The sequence below is a fragment of the Perognathus longimembris genome, chromosome 13, assembly GCF_023159225.1.
Source record: "Perognathus longimembris pacificus isolate PPM17 chromosome 13, ASM2315922v1, whole genome shotgun sequence".
In the NCBI taxonomy this organism is placed as follows: Eukaryota; Metazoa; Chordata; class Mammalia; order Rodentia; family Heteromyidae; genus Perognathus; species Perognathus longimembris.
Window position 1 is genome coordinate 27,718,031 of NC_063173.1, and position 17,809 is coordinate 27,735,839.

Here is a 17,809-nt window from a genome sequence, read left to right on the forward strand (position 1 = left end):
TATCTATCTATATATCTACTTACACTGTGTGTTCATGGCTCACATCTGCAATCTTAGCTACTTAGGAGGCTGAAATCTAGATAGTGTTTTGAGGTCTTCTTAGCCTGTACAGAAAAGTTCATGAATTTACATCACTGGAATAACCAGCAAAATGCTGAACTAGAGGCCTGACTCGGGTGGTAGAGATGGCAGCCATGAGCAAGAAGAGACAGTGCAAAACCTGGGGTTGAAGCTTCAGTACCAGCACACATACACAGAAAAAAAAAATATATATATAAATATAAATATATATGAACATATGTTTGCATATGAATACAAGTATGTATGTATTGTTTCTTCTATGTTTTAGTTGTTCAGTGAATACTTAGATGAGGAGGGGATTGGACAATTACTTTTTGTGAAAAGATTTGAAAAGCCCAGGTCCCTCTTCTGAGGGAAAATATTCCAGTGTTTCTCACTCCTTCTTCCTTCCTTCTTGCTAAAGCAGAAAGTGATAAAAATAGGTGAGAAGTACCCAATTTCTATGTAAAGTGATTTTTGTCCTGTGTACAGAAAGGCTCCATCTTCTGCTTCATGGATTGACATTGTCCACAGAGACTCATGGGGGGGTGGTGCTGGGCTCTGACAAAGTGAAATGCATTGTTTCAGGGATGAATCCAGTGATAGGATGCAGCTATAGGGATTCTGCCACCCTGATGTTATTGATTACGGGAACCAAAGTAGATGTGATCTTTCAATACTTTCATAGAGTGCCATTTCTTCAATTAGCATATTTATCATCTCTTGTCTCACTGTGAGACAGTCAAGTCATTAGTCTGAGGAATATTATCCCTTGAGAGTATCATTCCTCAGAAGTTGAAGTGTAACCTGAAACCTTTCTTGTGCCTGCCTGGGGGAATTGAAGTTTCCATGGTTTATTCTCATTAGGACTCTGATGAACCAAGTGACATAAGGATTCATAGATTGGTAAGTCAGGAAACTGCAGAGTAGATTTTACTTTCTGTCCCAGGCCAAAGATAATATGATATCCATAAAGTTCTCTTAAAAAGCAAACAAACATTTGTTCCAGTGATTATGATTCTTTAAATGTAAGAGATAATGGAGTGGTAAGACTATTTCCCTACCACATGATATATTTATGTCATTTTTACATCGACGGTTTTATTTATTATTTTATTTTTGTGCTGGTCCTGGGGCTTGAACTCAAAGCCTGGGCACTGTCCCTGAGCTTTCTTGTTCAAGGATAGTGCTCTACTACTTGACCATTGCTCCAATTATGGCTTTTTGTTGGTTAATTGGAGATAAGAGTCTTACAGGCTTTCCTGCCCAAGCTAGCTTTGAACCATGATCCTCAGATCTCAGCCTTTTGAATAACTAGGATTACAGGCATGGCTACTAGTGTCTGGCTATGTCCCTGACTTTTAAATGACATTATTATCAGCATAAGATAGAATTCCATATATTTCATATTTGAAGTAGCCTTTAAACCTATGTTGGCAGGGATCTAGTGGCTCACTTCTATAGTCCTACCTACTCCAGAGGATGAGGTCTGAAGATCATGGTTTGAAACTACCACAGATAACAAACCCATAAGACCCTTGTCTTCGATTAGTCAGAAAAACTGCCATAAGTGGAGGCATGGCTCAAGTGGTAGAGTGTCAGCTTTGAGCAAAATAGTAAAACAAGACCTCAAGGCTCTGAGTTCAAGCTTCAGTACTGGCATAAACAAACAAAATATTTTATTGTTTATAACTTATTTTCTCAAATTATTACATCCCAGTTTGATTATGACTATTTTCCAAATGACACATATTTTCTAATATATCTACTGATACCCCATTAACTAATCAAGATGAAAGGCATAGAGTATAGTTTTAAATGAGCTTTTCCCTTTGTAGTAATTAAACCCATGATTTTATACTTAAGCTTAATATATTCTTAGGGCTGGAGGCATAGCTCAAGTGGGGAGGCCTTGTCTAGCAAGAACAAAGTTCTGAGTTTGGTCTTCCATAGGGACACAATAAACAAAGAAGAGTAACATATTTTGAACTCTCTTTTTATTTGGGGATAAATTAGGTAATTCGATGAACAGGTATTTAAACCCATAGGTTTGACAACACAGCCAGGATGCTGCTAGGAACAGAATTACAGAACCACTTGGGAAGACACATGCAAAAGGAATGTAGAGGACGAACACTGTGCTTGGGAATGGAGGAGGTGTGCTTATTTATAATTGCTGGGCCTCAAGATGTCAGTTACCAGCTGTACCACCCAGAACATCCTTGATCACTGCTGCAGTGTTTCTGTGATGCATCCGAACAGTTTTCTCTGTCAGCGTGAAATTTGTTTATACTCCTCATTACTTTGAGATGATGACCATAGCAGGAGCCTGCCCACTTGGTGTGTGAGGTCATGAGATGGAGATGGTGAGTAGGCAATTGGAGTGACATCTATGCTCTTTCCTGGAAAGAAGTAATAAAGGCCTTAATGGAGACCCAGCAGAAAAAGATTGCATATAAATATCTGGTGCTGTATGTGGAAGGCTAAAAAAAACCTCCAAAACAATAATCTTGACCATGCATTCTCATGCTTCAAGAAAGCATACCAATCATTTGGCCCATCCCCAAATTCTTGACATACTCCTCAGGGGTTTTATTCCCTTCATAATCAACACTAATTGTATCTTCAATGTCGCCAATGACTTTGGAGAGCTTCACTGCATGTTTATGACTTCTAGTGTTGGATAAAAGTTCTTCCCAACATCTGTTCCAAATGTGTTTATCTGTAATTTTAATTCATGCTCACTTGCTTTGTCATCTGGCCTGGACTGAAAGTAGTTGAGATTATTTGTACTATTGAAGATTTTATGCTTTTCAATTAGATCCTCCCAAAGCATCTTGGCATCGCATGATTTCCTCTTCTCCCCACGCCCCAGTCTTCCCCTATCATTTGAGGTGAATTTATAATTGAAGTGGTTTTGAGGAGAGGATTTGAGGGTATTTGAAGTGAAAAGAGACATGGAAAAGAGGCATTTCAAGAGCATGTAAGCTAGCATGCAGATGGAGGGACTGATAGTGTTAGGATGGGTTAGATGCTCCGGGTATTGATGGATGGCCCCTGATCCAAAGCGCTGCAGCCATGACTTGGCCTTGGACAACAAGGCTGTAGGTTCAACTGCTGAGACTGGGAGCAGTCTCAAATGTATTTGAAGGGGTTGACACAAAGTCAGTGGCCATGAACGTAGTCCCATGGATGAAGATCTAGGAAGCTTCCTAAAGGAAGCATATTATCCCAGAAAGAAGACCTGAAACTAAGGCCAGGCTTCTTTGGAAAGGACAATCCTTAAATATGGACTATTTCAGAAAGAAACCAACTGCTTTCTAAGGTAAAAGTTGGCTGAGTATGGAATTCAGTCTTTCCTGACGGTGCAACCCACTATCTACCAAATGCTAACAGAATTTTCTCATCTTATATATTTTGGTTGGAGAGTACCTAAGGGCATCTAGGTCTAATAAAGGATCTTTGGGCCATATTCTTCATCACTAGCTCATAAATCAAGCTGACACCATATCTCTGAGGAATATAATTTCTGATTGTTTTGTATTTTGGCCAGTCCTGGGGCTTGAACTCAGGGCGTGAGCACTGTCCCTGGCTTCTTTTTGCTCAATGCTAGCACTCTACCACTTGAGCCACAGCGCCACTTCTGGCTTTTTCTATACATGTGGTGCTGAGGAATTGAACCCAGGGCTTCATGTATACAAGGCAAGCACTCTGCCACTAGGCCATAGTCCCAGCCCCTTTGTGTACTATTGCTGTTGGATGAATTGCAAGGTTTTTGGAAAGTAGTATGGAATGGATGAGGTATTGAACTTAGATTTAACAGAGTAGAGGAATCTGTAGTGCTGTCTCAGAATGTTGAGGTATGGAATTTCAAAGGCAAGTTGCTTAAACTACTGGAAGGTATATTATGGGAAGGAAATTGAGTAGAAGCATTAGTATCTATGTGGGGTTACTTTGCCTTATCCCTATGTTAGGTTCTATGTAGGTCCTATGTAACATGATGCCCTGTTTATTTCTTGTTGTGGAAAAGTCACAGAAGTAAATCATACAGATACATGTCCATCATTGTCAACAGATGTCATAGATGAAATTAAGTAAGTGAATGTTTATGTCATAATAAAAATGGGCACATAGAGTGGTGGTCTGGGGGGCTTCATTGTAGTAGGAGATAACAGATTTAAACAAAGCAAATTATGTTCCTAGTATTTACTGGTCATGACAAAAAAGTTCAGACACAGGACCAGCAGAAGGAGTCCATACTTTAAATTGTTCCTAACCAGAGGAGGAAAAATTATGAGCCCGATATTTATGTTCCTTCATTATTTCCTTGGACATGTCATGGTCACTTACTGTTCCACATGTTTGGGACTTTCTATTCTTCATCCATCAAACCTCACTCAGCCTTGAAGTTTCCTCTTCAATCCTTTTCCTTAGGATACTTTCGATAATAAAGCTCCAGAATTTCTTGCACCTCTCCATCATCATGCCCCTTGTAATTCTGCCAGCCATCCCTGGCAGAAAATAAGGTAATGAAGATATGTGTGCAATGTTTCTATGGTATTCCTCTTCTTGCTTTATCCTAATTTCTTAATGCAAGTCCTGGGCATGTCCTAGGAATTTAATAAAGTTTTGCTGAGTGAAAGAATGGCACCTCTGCTTAGGAACAGAAATTAGGCAAGTGTTCAAAGTAAAAACTTGAAGGCTTGTTTCAGGAGATTGTCTGTCTTTCTCTGAACATCTGCTTATTTTAAACACTTAGCAAAAACCTCCCATTGGGTCTTACCTATGTTGGTATCGCCTCCATGGACTGTGTTTTGTGACAAATGGTTTTTCTTCTGTGCATTTTCCAAAGCAATGAGTAACAGCTGTGTTTCCTGGAGGAAGGAGAAGGTTTCTTTCTTTTGAAAGATCTAGGCATGTGTTAGATGATAGTAGCTGATGTAGTTCGGTCTGCTTGGGACAATATCAGCATTCCTTGACTCTCCCATGATGATCCCATTCACTGATAAGCAGTCCTGCTGAGACTAGGTTTGGATTTATCACCTACTAGTTATCATAGGGAAAGTAGTTAACTTCTTTGAGATTCAGTTTATTTTTCTTTAAAACAATTTCAGTTTTCTGTGACTTATTAATGCTAATTGTACGGTGGGAGGTTTCATTGTGACATTTCCATACATGCATACAATCATCTTGATCAAACCCACTGTCCTCATCTTTCCTTTCTCCTCCCTCCTCCTGATTTCTTAAAAGCTTTTTAAACTTGTTTTATTGTTCAATTTTCATACATGCATATAAGGAACTTCAACCATGTTCACCCTCATTAAACCTCTCCATTGGCCTTTCTTGTGGCTGCCCACCCTTCAATGCTGAACCAATCTCACTTATCTATCACATCACACAGTCATCATTTTTTTGGTATGTGGTGAGAACATTTAAATCTACTTACTTAGCAATTTTCCAATATTATGTATATTCCTCACACTGTCCATCGGATTTCCAGAACTTACTCATTTGCTTCATTCCAGTCTTGTATCCTTTGACCAAAATCCCAGTTCCCTCCTCCTTTCTATGAGTAGATGATATTTAATCTTGACTTGAAGAGGGAGCCTCTAGTAAAGATGGATAATAATGGTACAAGTTAGGAAGACACATTTTCCAAGACCTGAAGTGAGAAAGGAGATGGGAATGGTAGAGGAATAAAAGACAGAGTGTATTTGTTTCAAGTTGCAGATTTTTAAGGGAGAGAGACACAATCCAATTTGTGTTTGCATGGATCTTTCTGTGTGGAAAATGGGTTACCAACAGACAAGAAGGAGATCAGGATGGAAATGAAGTGATTTCCAGTTGAGAAGTGATAGTGGTATCCAATAGGATTTTATTATCATTATTATTGTTGTGGAGTGGAAGAGAAGGAGGTTGATTCAGGACATATTTATGAAATAAGAGGCTGGGAAGGTAGCTTAGTGGTAGTGTACTTGGTCATCATAAGCAAAGCCTAGGATTTAATCTCAGAACTATAAGATAACAGGAAGGCAGGCAGGCAGCCAGCCAGATGGAACTTGACAGGGATGGTATTTGAGGAGCAATGACAGTTATGACTCTTTTTTTCTAGTCTGAGTAGGCAAAAATGCTAAGGATAGAAATGGAGAATCTGGAGAAGATGGATTTGGGAAAGAAGATCTCAAGTTCCGTGTTAGTGGGGTGGGCTAAGAAGTGTGTGAGTGCATTCACATGGAATGATCCTAGGCTACTGGTTATAATGACATGTCAGTGATACATACTAGAAACTTGGATTTATTTTCTGTGCTCACAGAGGGGACTATGATCCCTCATTATTGCTCCTAGTAGCAGGTAGATGTTCTCAATCTGGATTCAGAGACAATGTTGGACAAAATTTAACTTCTGGTCAGGAGAGATTGGCAGGACTTGAAGTTGGGTCTTAAACTGACTAATTTTTATTTATTTTTTTAGAATATGCAGTAGGGTTACAGTCTCTAAACCTTATAAAAGAGTAACTGTTAGCAGTTATGTGTGCCCATAGGTATTTAACTCTCAGAAAAAATAGGTTTTTTTAGTTATCCTAACTTGATCTTTAGAATCAAAGTATGATGGTTATGACCTGGCTATATTGCTTTTGATACATAAACTTCCAGCCCAAGTCTCCTAACCTGTATTATGGGGAACAATGTAATCTTCAGGGTTGTTGTGTAATACATGTAATATGCTAAGCACTATACTTGACATGTTGGCAGAAGTGAATAATAGCAGCATTTTAATTAGGGTATTTGTATATATGGGCTAGTCCTCATTGATAGATGATACTGTGTGATTCTAATTATAGAATTGTTTCATTTATTAAAAGACTCAAGGTAAAAAGAACTTCAATGTTGGGCATATTACTTGTGCATGTGTCTTCTACAATCTACTCTTGGTTTCTAAATCCATAAGAAATAAAAGACAGAAAATGATATGTAGGTAATTTTGAGTGGTCTCATGTATCAGATCACAGTGATAACTACCTGAAGAAAAAAAATGCAGTGAAGTCTAACTGGAGCACTTGAGAGAAAGACGGGCTAGCAACCAAAGACAAATATCCAGGAAAGCAAGCTGTGTATCTTAAGTGCCATGCTATTCAGACACATCAGATAAGGAAGACAAAGCCTTTAGCAGGATTTTGAAAGGCAGAGAATTAATTGAGGATTTATAAGTCAGCAGCCAACTCAGATGCTGAGGTCGTTTTTTTTTTTTAAGAATGATGCCGGCCAGCTGGAGTGATGAAAGGGTTCTAAAACCTCAGTGGTGGCGGATGCCCAAACAACCGTGTAAATTTATTTAAGAACATCAACCTATCTACTTGAATTTTATGGTATGCAAATTTTACCTCAGTAAAAAAATATGTTTAAAGAAAGAAATATGGTGATGAGTAAATACATCAAATTTGCTTTCCACTTGGCTAGGATAGAGGATTTCATGCTCTTGCAGATTCATCCATCTGTTTATTAAGTCTTTAATTTATCTACCCATCCTTTTTTTGCTGGACTATTTTCCCATCCATTCATAATTCACATATCAGTACAACTATGCCTATGCAGAAAGCTTCAGGTCAACCAAAAATGAATCAATATGGACTTAACCTAAAGAAGTTGGAGTGGGGAAGGGAGAGGAAATACCAAAATTGAGAGACAAACAACAAAAAGACAAACCATTCAAGAAGCCATTTGGTGTAAACCAACTGCACAACTCTTGAGGGGGAGAGGGGAAAGTGAAGGGGGGAGGTAACAAGTAAAACAAGAAATGTACTCACTGCCTTTCATGTGAATCTGTAACCCCTCTGTATCACAGTTTGACAATAAAGAAAAGAAAAAAAGAAGTTGGAGTGATTAAAAGGTTATGCTTTTTGTTAAGAAGATTTACAATTACCTTGGAGAAAAATTATAGGTTTGGGAAATAAGAAGAAACGTAACTTGCAGGATGTTTGAGCAGACACATGCATTAAAGATATCCTTTATCTCTTTTAAGCTGTGGAAGACAGAAATCAGTTGCTCTTGGAAAACAGTGGAATAGCACAGTGATTAAGTGATCCGGCCTCCGTCAGTCTTTGGTTATTTATGTTTTAGATACCTTCCACATTGCACTAACTACCCTGAATGTCAATGGTTACATGTGTTAAATGAGTGTAACAATTTGCTTTCGTGGACTTTTTAATAGAATTCAATGGAGTAGCATATGAAAAACACTAAGTAGACTGTTGAGCTAATAGTTGTGTTTAGTAAATGTTAGATGTTTTTGTTATTGTGTCTGTATAGATTACTTGATATTTTCTTAACTAAACTTTTTGAAAGGTGAAAATTTTCATTTTTCCCCTGAGATGTGTGTACTACCCCTTCTCAAGTTTCTGTCTTCCATAGTTTCTCATCATCAAGAATTGATTTCTTTCCATGAAACATTATGACAATTTCTTCTGGCCATATTTTGGTTAACACAGACTACCTTGTATTTACAGAATTCTCAAATGTAGCTTCTCTCTCTTAAAATTTGTAATTTCCCTGTGGGCAGAGCATGTAAACATCTGACAATCAAGTCAGATGTTTATTCACAGAGTAGCTGCCCTATTAATATTGAATGAAGGATTATTGGACATTGAATAAATATTACTTTAATAAATGTCTACATTCACAAAACAAACATAATTTTCATAAATTGTGGGCCCAACCAGTGAATTTTATTTTTGGTACCAGGACTTGGACTCAGTGCCTCAAATTCTTGCTTGTCTTGCTTGCTTGGCTGGAGCTCTACCACTTGAGCTATGCCTCTAGCCAAGATTTTACTGGTTGGAGAAGAGAGATAGAATCCCATAGATTTTTATTAGCCTGGCCTTGTTTTGATTTGTGATTTCATAGCCTCTAGCCTCCTGAGTAGCTAGATTATAGGGATGAGCCTCTGGTGCCTGAGTCCAAAGTGGATTTTAATAAAACTTAGTTTATCCAATGAACTCTTTGCTGTCTATGAAATAGATTTACTCAACTCCCTACACTTTGAGTTGACATGGTGAATGGTTGGTGGAGAGATATACAGTGGAAAATTCTTCTTTTTTCTTGCCATAAATTTATTTATTTGTAATTTTCATTCTTAGTGGTCAAATAATAATAGTACATATTTATGTGATATAATATGATGTTTTGATATATGTTGACAGTAGTATCTGAAGGGTCTTTTCTTCCAGGTAGTCTAATATATGTGAAAAGAAAAGGACAGTTGACGTTTCCTAGAAAGAAAGCGAGAAAACATAGACAAAGAATGTACATGACAAATGATGCATTTGTTCAAGCTGCATAATGATGAAAAACATAACTTAATTATTGATCAATTCTGACATTCAGAGAGAAGTCCAGGCTCTTACTCCAGTGAAAAGATCAGTGACATCTAAAATTACTCTGTTGGTAGAAAATCATCAAGTCCTTTTATTGGTAATGATTTTTGTAAGCCTTCATTCAAAGTCCTTGTAGAAGGCTTTACAACTGTCAGATATTCCAGATTTTTAACAAGTTAAATTCTGATAGGGCAATCACTGGTTAGCAGGGCATGGTTAGTAAAGCTAGATGTAATACCATGTTCACTCAGACAGTGTATCTGTTGGCTCTTCATTGTCCCAAGAAGTGGCTACCTCTGTCACATTTTTATTACTAGGTATTGCTACTGGAGGGGGTAGGTGACATAGTGGGAAATAGACATTGGAGTTATCCAGACTTTATTTTGAACCTTGGCATCTTTACTTGGCTAGGAATTGGTGAGTCTGAGCTTTTCTTATCTTGAAGTTGAAGATAACAGCATTGTAAGTTATTTGAAACTTTAATGATAATTATTGACATGATCATCATCCCCACCATTATCATCATCATCATCATTGTCAACTTTCCAGTGGAAACAATTTGTTGACCTCTTCAGTATGTATCAGAGATAGTTTCAATTGCTTTCAATAATTAACCCAATTGACTTCCTCAGCATCTTAGCAAGCTAAGTAATACTAGAATCTTCAATTAAAATACCTCTTCCAATGCAAAACATATGATAGGTGCGTGTAATTTTATCATCTTCATTATTATTTAATAAAAATTATGATCTTTTATACTGAGTGCAACATAAATATTATTAGTTTAAGATTCTGTTTCAAAGGGAAAAGTAGTTCTCGAATATCATCACTGAAAGGAATTAAATTTGGAGTTTATCTGGTCCAGTGATTTTCGTGTATATTAAGCCAGAAATGGTTGTTCCTACCATCCATATGTCAAAACTATAAAAGCATAACTACCCTATTTCAGTAAGGATCCATGGACTTGAGCTTTATTCAGCAACTTATCTGTACCCAGGGGTTTTAAAAGCACAGTGTGAAAATCACTGCTGTCATCCACGCTTAGTACAGATAGCAAAGAAGGTGAAGTGATTTATTGTGTTTGTTAGCTTCAGACTCTGAATTATATATTAGATCTTGTGATTCTTAGATACACTGTTTTCAAAGAGACTATAATACATGATGCACTGTAGTAATTATTCACTGAAATGTACTGATTTAAAGATGGTAGGTCACCTTATCATATTTGAACTCTAAAACTTTTGTAGTACATATATCCCATACCTGCTAGTTTACCACTATTTGTGCAGAATATATACAAGTATATACAAGTACTCTTTCTTTATTTAAAATTTGGTATAGCTGACAGTAGGGTAAGGAGAAAGAAAATTTAAAAGAAATATTGAAAAAATATGATGCCATTGAAATAATCAAGTACACTGGCATTGGCATTTTATCTGAGGACTGCTACTAGTTGAAAAGGTAGTTTGGGATTTGGCCTCTAGTAGACACTGTATAAAAAGACAGAAGATAGCTGGGTGACAGTGGCTCATGCGTATAATCCTAGCTACCCAGGAGGTTGAGATTTGAGGATTGCAGTTCAAAGCCAGCCCAGGTAAGAAAGTTCGGGAGACTGTTACCTCCAATGAACTACTCAGAAAAAGTGGTGCTGTGGCTCAAGTAGTAGAACACAGTCTTGAACAAAAAGAAGCTCGGGGACAGTGCCCAGGCCTCTGAATTCAAGCCAATGGACCAGAAAAAAAAAAGACAGGAGAAAGTTTGGGGCTAGTTTGAGATACTTACTGGAGAACATTGAACAGTGAATCCCTTGGCGTGATTTAGGAAAAGTCCAGTATAAAAAAGGAGACTGGCCTATCAGTTTGACTCTAGATTGAGTTCTAAAAGAATAAAAGTTTGTATTCTTGAAAGCATAGGGCTAGAATTTATTCTGCCACCATGACTCAATTCTCAGCCCTATGGTAAAAGTGTAAAATGATGTTGGGTTGATAATTCCCTTAGGCAACCAACAGAGGCAAACACAAGTACTTTCTAAATAAACGAACATTTAAAACATAAACCTCAAGATTTTCCCACAATTTAGATTCCAAAGAAGATGAGCTCACACAACAATCACTCAAAAACAGAAGAAAAGAAACTGTCATGTAGGGTATTTAGCCCAAACAACAAACTGTATAGTTACAAGCATAAAATTTGAATATATTGCAAGCATCAATGTAATATGCATACATAATATATTTAAAGAAATAAAGGAATAGAACTTAAAAATGAATGGATAAGGGTCTATCAACGTGACTGAACAGGTATAAAAGAATCAAACAGTATGTCAGACAATAAAATATAATAAGTAGAATTAAAAATGATTAGAATGAAACCATGAAGCACAGCTCAAGAGAGTTAACAAATGGGAAGATACTTGGAGAAATCACAGAGAATTCAAAATATAGAGAAAAAGAAAAGGATTTTTATGATATCCAATCTAAGTAACATGAATGAGAACCCAGGAAGAAAAACATTCATCCAGTTAGAATTCCAAGAAGAAAGACAGGAGAGAATGGTGACGTTTGGATATTTTCAAAATGATAAATGATTTCTCCACTTCTTAACTTCAAGAATCCAAACCAAAAATAAAATCACAGCTGTGAACATTAGAGTAAAACTGCAGAATATTAGACAAGACACAACCAAACTAACTTGCCAGCCAACAAGGTTTCTGCAGAGATTGGGAGGGCTTCATGGAAAGGAATTAGATCATCAGTTAACTATTTAGCAATAGTAATAGAAGTTATAAAAAAGGAATAGTATCTTCTAAATGTTGAAATAGGATATGTGTATACTTCACAAAACTCAAAACTGAGGATGATTTATATATTTAGATAAAGTTGAAAAATCACTAAATATCTTCACTAAAGAAACTTCTAAAGGATTCCTTAAGGAAAACAATTATCCTGAAAAGAATATTGGAGATTCAGGAAGAAACATTGAGCAAATGAAGTGGTAAATTTGTAGTCAAGAATGGAAACATGTTTAAAAATGTTTCTAAACAATGTCATGGCTCATACCCGCAATGTTCACATTAGGAGACACAGAAAGATTACTTCAGATCATGCACAACAACAAAAATCATGAGACCCATGGCAACAATAATAACTGGGTATGGTGGCACATACCTGCCATTTCAGCTGTGATAGAAACCGTAAATAGGAGCGTCTTTATCTAGTCTGCCAGGCAAAAAATGAGACCCTATCTCAAAAATAACTAGAGCAATAAGAGCTGGAGGCATGACTTAGGTGACAGAATACTTCCCTAGAAAATGAAAAGCCCTGAGTTCAAACCCTGGCACTTAAAAACAACAACAAAAAAGCAAATAAGCAACAATCACAACAGTAAGAACAAAAAACATTTTAAGCAAGCTTTGTTTATAATTCAAAATGTAAAAAAAACTAATGTATGACTTTGCAGTACAATGTATACAGTAAATTAGGGAATATTTATACTATAGAATGTTTTTCATAGTAGTGATTAATGATATTCGCTCATATTAATGACATTAAGGCACACCATACTATGTATATATGGTATTATTTTAATGATGTGACCCTTCAAATGTGTCAAACTTTGTATTTGTTCAGCAATACATATTTACATGTGAAAGAATTGTGCAAACAGAAAAGTAGTTAATGCAAGTTTCAGAGCACTTCTTTTTTAATATAATAATATAACAGAATATATGTTATATATGTGTATATAATTTTTGTTTATGGGGCTTGAACACAGGGCTCCTTTGCTCAAGGCTAGTACCCTGCCATTTTGAGCCACAGCACCATGTCTGGTTTTCTGGTGGTTAAGTGAAGATAAGAGCCTCAAAGACTTTCCTGGCAGGGTTGGCTTTGAACTGCAACCCTCAGATCTCAGCCTTCTGAATTGCTAGAATCACAGGTATGAGTCACCAGCACCTGTCCAGAGTACTTCTTTCTGGTGACTGGAAGAGATGTACCCAGATGTACCCAGAGGTCCTAGTAATACTATAATTGAATTACTTAAAGTAGTCTTTTCTCCATACCACAAAATTGATGACAAGACTATTATTAAAATGACCAATCATTTAAGAAGTAATAGGAAGAACATTTAGGATGAGCAGGGATAAGAGCCTTCAGTTAGGAAAAACCTTAGCAAATATCTGGTCCAGTTTCCTATTTCTCATCTTCAGTTCCCTACTCAGCTGATCCTTGCATATAACATGAATAGTGATCCATAATAAATACGCTCTATACTCTTTTATTTAGAGATCTTCTCCAGTCTTCTCTTATGTAAACTTTTTGTTGCATCTTTCAGGTCATAACTTCTGTGCTGAAGCACCTAAATGTGGTGAAAACTCAGAGTGTAAAAACTGGAATACAAAAGCTACCTGTGAGTGCAAGAATGGTTACATCTCTATCCAGGGAGACTCCGCCTACTGTGAAGGTAAGGAAGGACTTAATGAAATTACTTGTGAGAAATCGGCTGAGATATGTGTTCCTGGATCATTCAAGAAATCAGAACTTCCCAAGGTAATGTGTTCTGGTTTATCCGGGATGTTTAAGAAGGAAGACTTTTGTAGGCACCAGAAGCAAATATCATTAAAAGCACTATACACATATGAAATCCCCTGCTTCACTGTATTTAACTATTACCAGACAACCAATAAAATAGACAATCATCTATTTTATCTGAATTTCTTGACAGCTCTAGGTTCAGTTATATATTTGAGAAGCTAAATTCTCTTTTCAAATGAAACTTTGATATTGGCCAGTGTGTGTGTATATATATATACATATATATATGTGTATATATATATTTCATTTGCAAGGTCAGATTTATTTTAATTGTATTTCTTAATGATTGATTAATACGTTGCAAATGATCAGTCTTCACTAAGAATCACTGTGGTGGGACTCATAACTTGGACCCATGGGCTGATGTTATTACAGTGGGTTTGTGGCCTCAAGCATGACCCATGTTTGTACTCATCAGAACAGAACAACTCCTCTGGCTTATGTGAATGTCTTTTTCCAAAAGCCTTCTACCTGCTGATCATCATAGATCCTTTGCTTTCAACCTGCTAGAGGAGTGGGAGTTAATTCTGGCCATATTCTTTATGTATGGTACCATAATGTTGAGTCCATCTCAACATTATCATATCAATTTAGAGTTCTAGTAGGCAAAGTAATGACTGGATATTTCTCTGTTTGCCCAGTTCCAGTCATTCCAAACATTTCTTCGGTCTTTACTAACAAAATGTTATGAGGAAGTGTTAGTCAGGAAAGTAGCTTTCTTGGATTGAATTCAATGAATGGCATAACACCTGAATATTGTCCTGCAAGTGATTTGGTTCTCAAGTGTATCAAGTGTTTTCTTTTTTTTTCTTATTTATTGTCAAAGTTATGTACAGAGAGGTTACAGTTTCTTACGTTAGGCAGTGGATACATTTCTTGTACTGTTTGTTACCTCCTCCCTCATTCCCCTTCTCCCCCTTTCCCTCTCCCCCCATGAGTTGTTCCCTTGGTTTACACCAAACAGTTTTCAAGTATTGCTTTTGTAGTCGTTTGTCTTTTTATCCTTTGTCTCTCGATTTTGGTATTCCCTTTCACTTTCCTAGTTCTAATTCCAGTATATACAGTTTCCAGGGTACTCAGATAAGATACAGTGATAGTGCAGGTACAACCACAAGAAGGGGATAGAAGAGGATCATCAATAATAGAAGCTATGGTTTCACATGGCATGTTGAAAGTAATTACAACAGTAATATATCACTTGTTTCCATAACATGGAGTTCAAGTGTATCAAGTGTTTTCCAAGGTGAAGAGAGTATTAATAGATAACAGCAAGGGCAAATTCCTTTACATTCTACTGCTTTCCATTATGGATCCCTGCTTAACTTTTCAGCTTGGGATGAAGAGCTTTTCAGCCCTTAAAAAAATGTACTTAATTAATTCTTGTGATCATTCCTATTGGATAGCTTCTGTCATTTTAATTTCTTCTGAAAGACTGAGGGTTATTAGTTACAATACTTCAAATTAATACTTTCCTATTCTTATCTTAGGCTATTTTCTGTCATACACCTCAAGTAATTAAAAATGTTATATGTGCACATTCTACCCTCCATTCACTGTTGAAACATCCTATAAACCAGATAATGATCTGAAAAACGTATTTTCTTGCCTTCTGTTATATGTGGGGATAGACTCAAAACAGTTAGAGGAATGATAGCAGGAACCTTAATACAACCCAATCCTGCTCCCTTGAACACAGGCATCATTGCTGATCTCTTATGTAGTGAACTGCAGAACAGGGGTGAAGGCTACTAGTGCTAATGTTGTTTCCACAATTCTCTCCTCATTGATACTATTTCTTAAAATTAAATAGAATCAGCTCAAAGAGAAGCTATTTGAATATTACAGCTGGACTTTATGTAGAAAAGTTTACTTTATTGGTTGAGTGATTTTAGGTCTGAACCATTGTTCTCTTGGACATGGTCCTGCTTAGATCAGTGTGTGAGCCTAGCCTTGAGCCACTGTGCATTGTGTAGTTACCATGGCTAATGGTCATGTTTTTGGGTTTCAGTCAATTTTTGTTGTCATGGAGACTTCCCATAAGTGCTACAGAATTTCCTCCTGGAGAGAACGATAACACCTCAGGAGAAATGGCTAAATATTGAAACCCTCCTGATAGAGCAGAATAGAGCTTGGGGGTGAAGCAGGCATCACAGCTGGGCATTCAGATGGGGCACTGAGAGCCAAGTACAGTAAATATCAACATTCAGAACAGATTCTATTTCTTTTTCCATCTGCCAATTTCAGCATGTTGAACTTCATCTTTGGGTGTATATCCCTGTGACTCATAGCATTGCCACCTCCTACAACATCCCAAGTAAGGAAAGGCAGAAGGAGTAGAAACTACCAACCTTCTTTATGGGACATTCTGTCTTTTCTTTGGCCAGTTCTAGAGCTTGAACTCAGGGACTGGCCACTATCCCTGAACATTTGTGCTCAGAATGAGTGTGCTGCCACTTGAACCACAGTTCCACTTTTGGTGGTTAATTGGAGATAAGAGTCTTATGAACTTCCTTGCCAAGGTTGACTTTGAATGGCAGTCCTCAGATCACAGCCTTCTGAGTAACTAGGATTACAGGCGTGAGCCACTGGTATCTGTCTAGGTTCTATCTTTGATGTTCAGAGAAATTTACCTGGAAGTTGCCTCTTATCCCTACCTACATGCAGATTTCCCATATTATGTTCAGGCCTGGGTTATATCTCAACACCCCGAGACCAGCTTTTGAGACGAAGGAATAAAATGACTGTCATTGGCTTGGGCTAGTTGCATTTATCTCCAGGAGCTCAAGTTTTCTTCCCCAATATCAAAACTATCATTGTCCTTTGGAACAAAGGAGTGTGGCAACAGAGCAGGGTTTTTGAGAGGCAATAACTATGTCTACCTCATTCCTTCATTCATGGCCACTTCCCCTGTTCTCCGGGGAAATGATCTCCTAAAATCATTAGTATATGTCTAGGACAGTCCTAGCTGAAGGTCACAATAGCTCAATAGCTATGTACATATAAACACATAAGATGACACTAAGTGAAATGAACTCTAAGTTATGGAAATAACTGGTTTATCGTTGTTGTTATTTTCAACATATCATGTGAAGTTATACCTTTTTCTTTTGTTTTTCTTCCCCATGGTTTTACTCCTGATGTCTCTGTAACTGATTTTGGTACCCTGGGTATTGTATATATGTTTATCAGAACTAGGGAAGGGGAACATCAAAATGGAAAGACAAAGGGTAAAATGTGGACCAATGCAACAAAAATACTTAGAAGGCATTATACTGTAAACCAACTGTACAACTAGGGGGTGGGGGGAGGGAGGTGGGGAGGGGGAAAGGTGGGAGAAATGAGGGAGGAGGTAATAGTAGATGAGAAATGCACTCACTGCCTTGTGTATGAAACTGTAAACCCTCTGTACGTTGATTTGGCAATAAATAAATAAATTAAAAAAATAAGCTACTCTCACAGAGTGGGCTTGGTGTTTTTTACTAGGCTAGAGAGAACAAGATACCTAAGAACTGCAGGCAAGTAGTTCTTTTACCTCAAACAAATGGAGTGAAAATGATCCATATTATCTGAGCCACAATGAGCACACTGGCTTACAAATTAAAACAAAAGATACAAATTATCCAGGCTATCTTGAAAAGCCTCTTGGAGTTCTCAGTAAAAAATGAGGCACAAAAGCTTTCAATTTTCTGAAGTTCCTTGGTTGTGCCATAGAGAAGGTATTGGAACTCCCAGCCAATCAATAGAAACATAATAAGACCTTTGTGGACTATGATCCAATTCATAGCTA

At 37.2% G+C, this 17,809-nt stretch overlaps 1 protein-coding gene across 3 annotated transcripts in view; it reads left to right on the forward strand.

Annotated features, from left to right (window-relative positions):
* Positions 1-17,809, forward strand: part of Nell1 (neural EGFL like 1) — a 782,009-nt gene that overhangs the window by 223,440 nt on the left and 540,760 nt on the right. For all 3 annotated transcript variants that reach the window (XM_048360824.1, XM_048360826.1, XM_048360825.1), the window contains one exon: positions 13,763-13,891. In XM_048360824.1, the coding sequence (XP_048216781.1) occupies positions 13,763-13,891 (129 nt within the window). The remainder of the gene's footprint in view (positions 1-13,762; positions 13,892-17,809) is intronic.